Source organism: Mus caroli, chromosome 5 (assembly GCF_900094665.2).
Source record: "Mus caroli chromosome 5, CAROLI_EIJ_v1.1, whole genome shotgun sequence".
Classification (NCBI taxonomy): Eukaryota; Metazoa; Chordata; class Mammalia; order Rodentia; family Muridae; genus Mus; species Mus caroli.
In genome coordinates, this window is record NC_034574.1 from 105,889,660 (window position 1) to 105,891,040 (window position 1,381).

General features: G+C 50.2%; 1 protein-coding gene across 3 annotated transcripts in view; it reads right to left on the bottom strand.

The window, feature by feature from the left end:
• Grk3 (G protein-coupled receptor kinase 3) overlaps window positions 1-1,381 on the bottom strand; it is a 111,866-nt gene that overhangs the window by 45,016 nt on the left and 65,469 nt on the right. For all 3 annotated transcript variants that reach the window (XM_029477562.1, XM_021163545.2, XM_029477561.1), the window contains exon 8: window positions 704-795. In XM_029477562.1, coding sequence (XP_029333422.1) covers window positions 704-795 — 92 coding nt within the window. The remainder of the gene's footprint in view (window positions 1-703; window positions 796-1,381) is intronic.

Here is a 1,381-nt window from a genome sequence, read left to right on the forward strand (position 1 = left end):
ATTAAAAATTAAAAAAAAAAGAACAGTGAGACGCTGAGAGAGGATTCTTAACTTGTTACAAGAGTTTTAAGGACAGAAAATTCCCTGTGACTGTCACATTTGCTTGGAACTGCCCAGCGTGTGTGTGTGTGTGTGGGCGGGTATCAGAGTCCAGAACTCAGAAATGCATGGCTGTTAACTGAAAGACAGTGAGAAGAAGCAGGTGCATATCTCTGAGTCTGAGGTCAGCCTGATCTACATAGGAAGTATCAGGCCAACCAGGGCTACGCGTGACTCTGTCATGTGGCCTATATAAAAAAGAGTCTGAGACCAAGCAAGGAGTTTAACCACAGCGTGGAGCCCTGAGAACATGGGAAACAATGTATCCCTGATGTGGGACCTAGCTGCTCCAGTCTCCATTCTCTGCCAGGATGGTTGTTTTCAAAGAACGTCCACTGAAGAGCGAGCCATCAGTATAGTCAGGCCCTGGGCACACAGCAGGATTCCTACACAAGGGAAGACACCATGGCTCAGCGCAAAGGGCAGCAGCTACCAATTCCAGGACAGGCTCCCTGCTGTGTGCACTCCATGTGTGGATCCTGTTAGCTTCCCCAGTGGCTCTAAGAAGTGAAGGGCCAGGCTTCCTGACCAAATCCAAACATCTATTTCTTTCTGTGGAACTGAGGCCCTCTTAACAGTCCCGTGAGACAAGACAGAGGCTCACATTTTACCGGTGTCTGCTTTCCTGCAGCCATAAACTTCCCCAAACCCTCCTCGGCCGATGATCCTGTGCACGCTGAAGTCGTTCATGCTCAGCTGTGGAGGCACAAGACAAAATAAAGACATAAAACCACATGAAGTCAGGGTAAGGACAGAGAGAGTCCAGTGTCACCTTCCACTCCCAGGACCTTAAGCTGAGAGATGAGACTGCAAGATGCTGTAACCAGGGACAACCTTCTGCCTCAGCCGCCACCCTGAGACATACCAGGTCCAACATGGAGACAGATGAGGGGAGAGGGAGGTGGGGGAGGGGACTGTCCCTCTACTCTGAAAACCTTAGGTTATGCAAGCTGTGGTGTCGGGGCAGCACAAGTGTAGAATTACTAGACAATATGAGAAGTGATCTCAGGCACCAGGAAGCCTAGAGTTCGGGGACAAACAGAGCCTTCTTCACACTGTCCTGGTGGGAAGGCAAGAGTCCATGTGGAGGGCAGCTGTTTCAGAACAAACCCCCTGACTGGAAATGCTGAGAGGCAGGCCATGGGAATCGGGACTCCTCACAGGAACATAAAAAAGGGCCACAGAAAGAGACTTCATTTACACACACATTCCCTCCATCGAAGAGCCCAGGGGTCAGGAAAGGTGTGTGTGTGTATATGTGTGTGTGTGTGTGTGTGTGTGT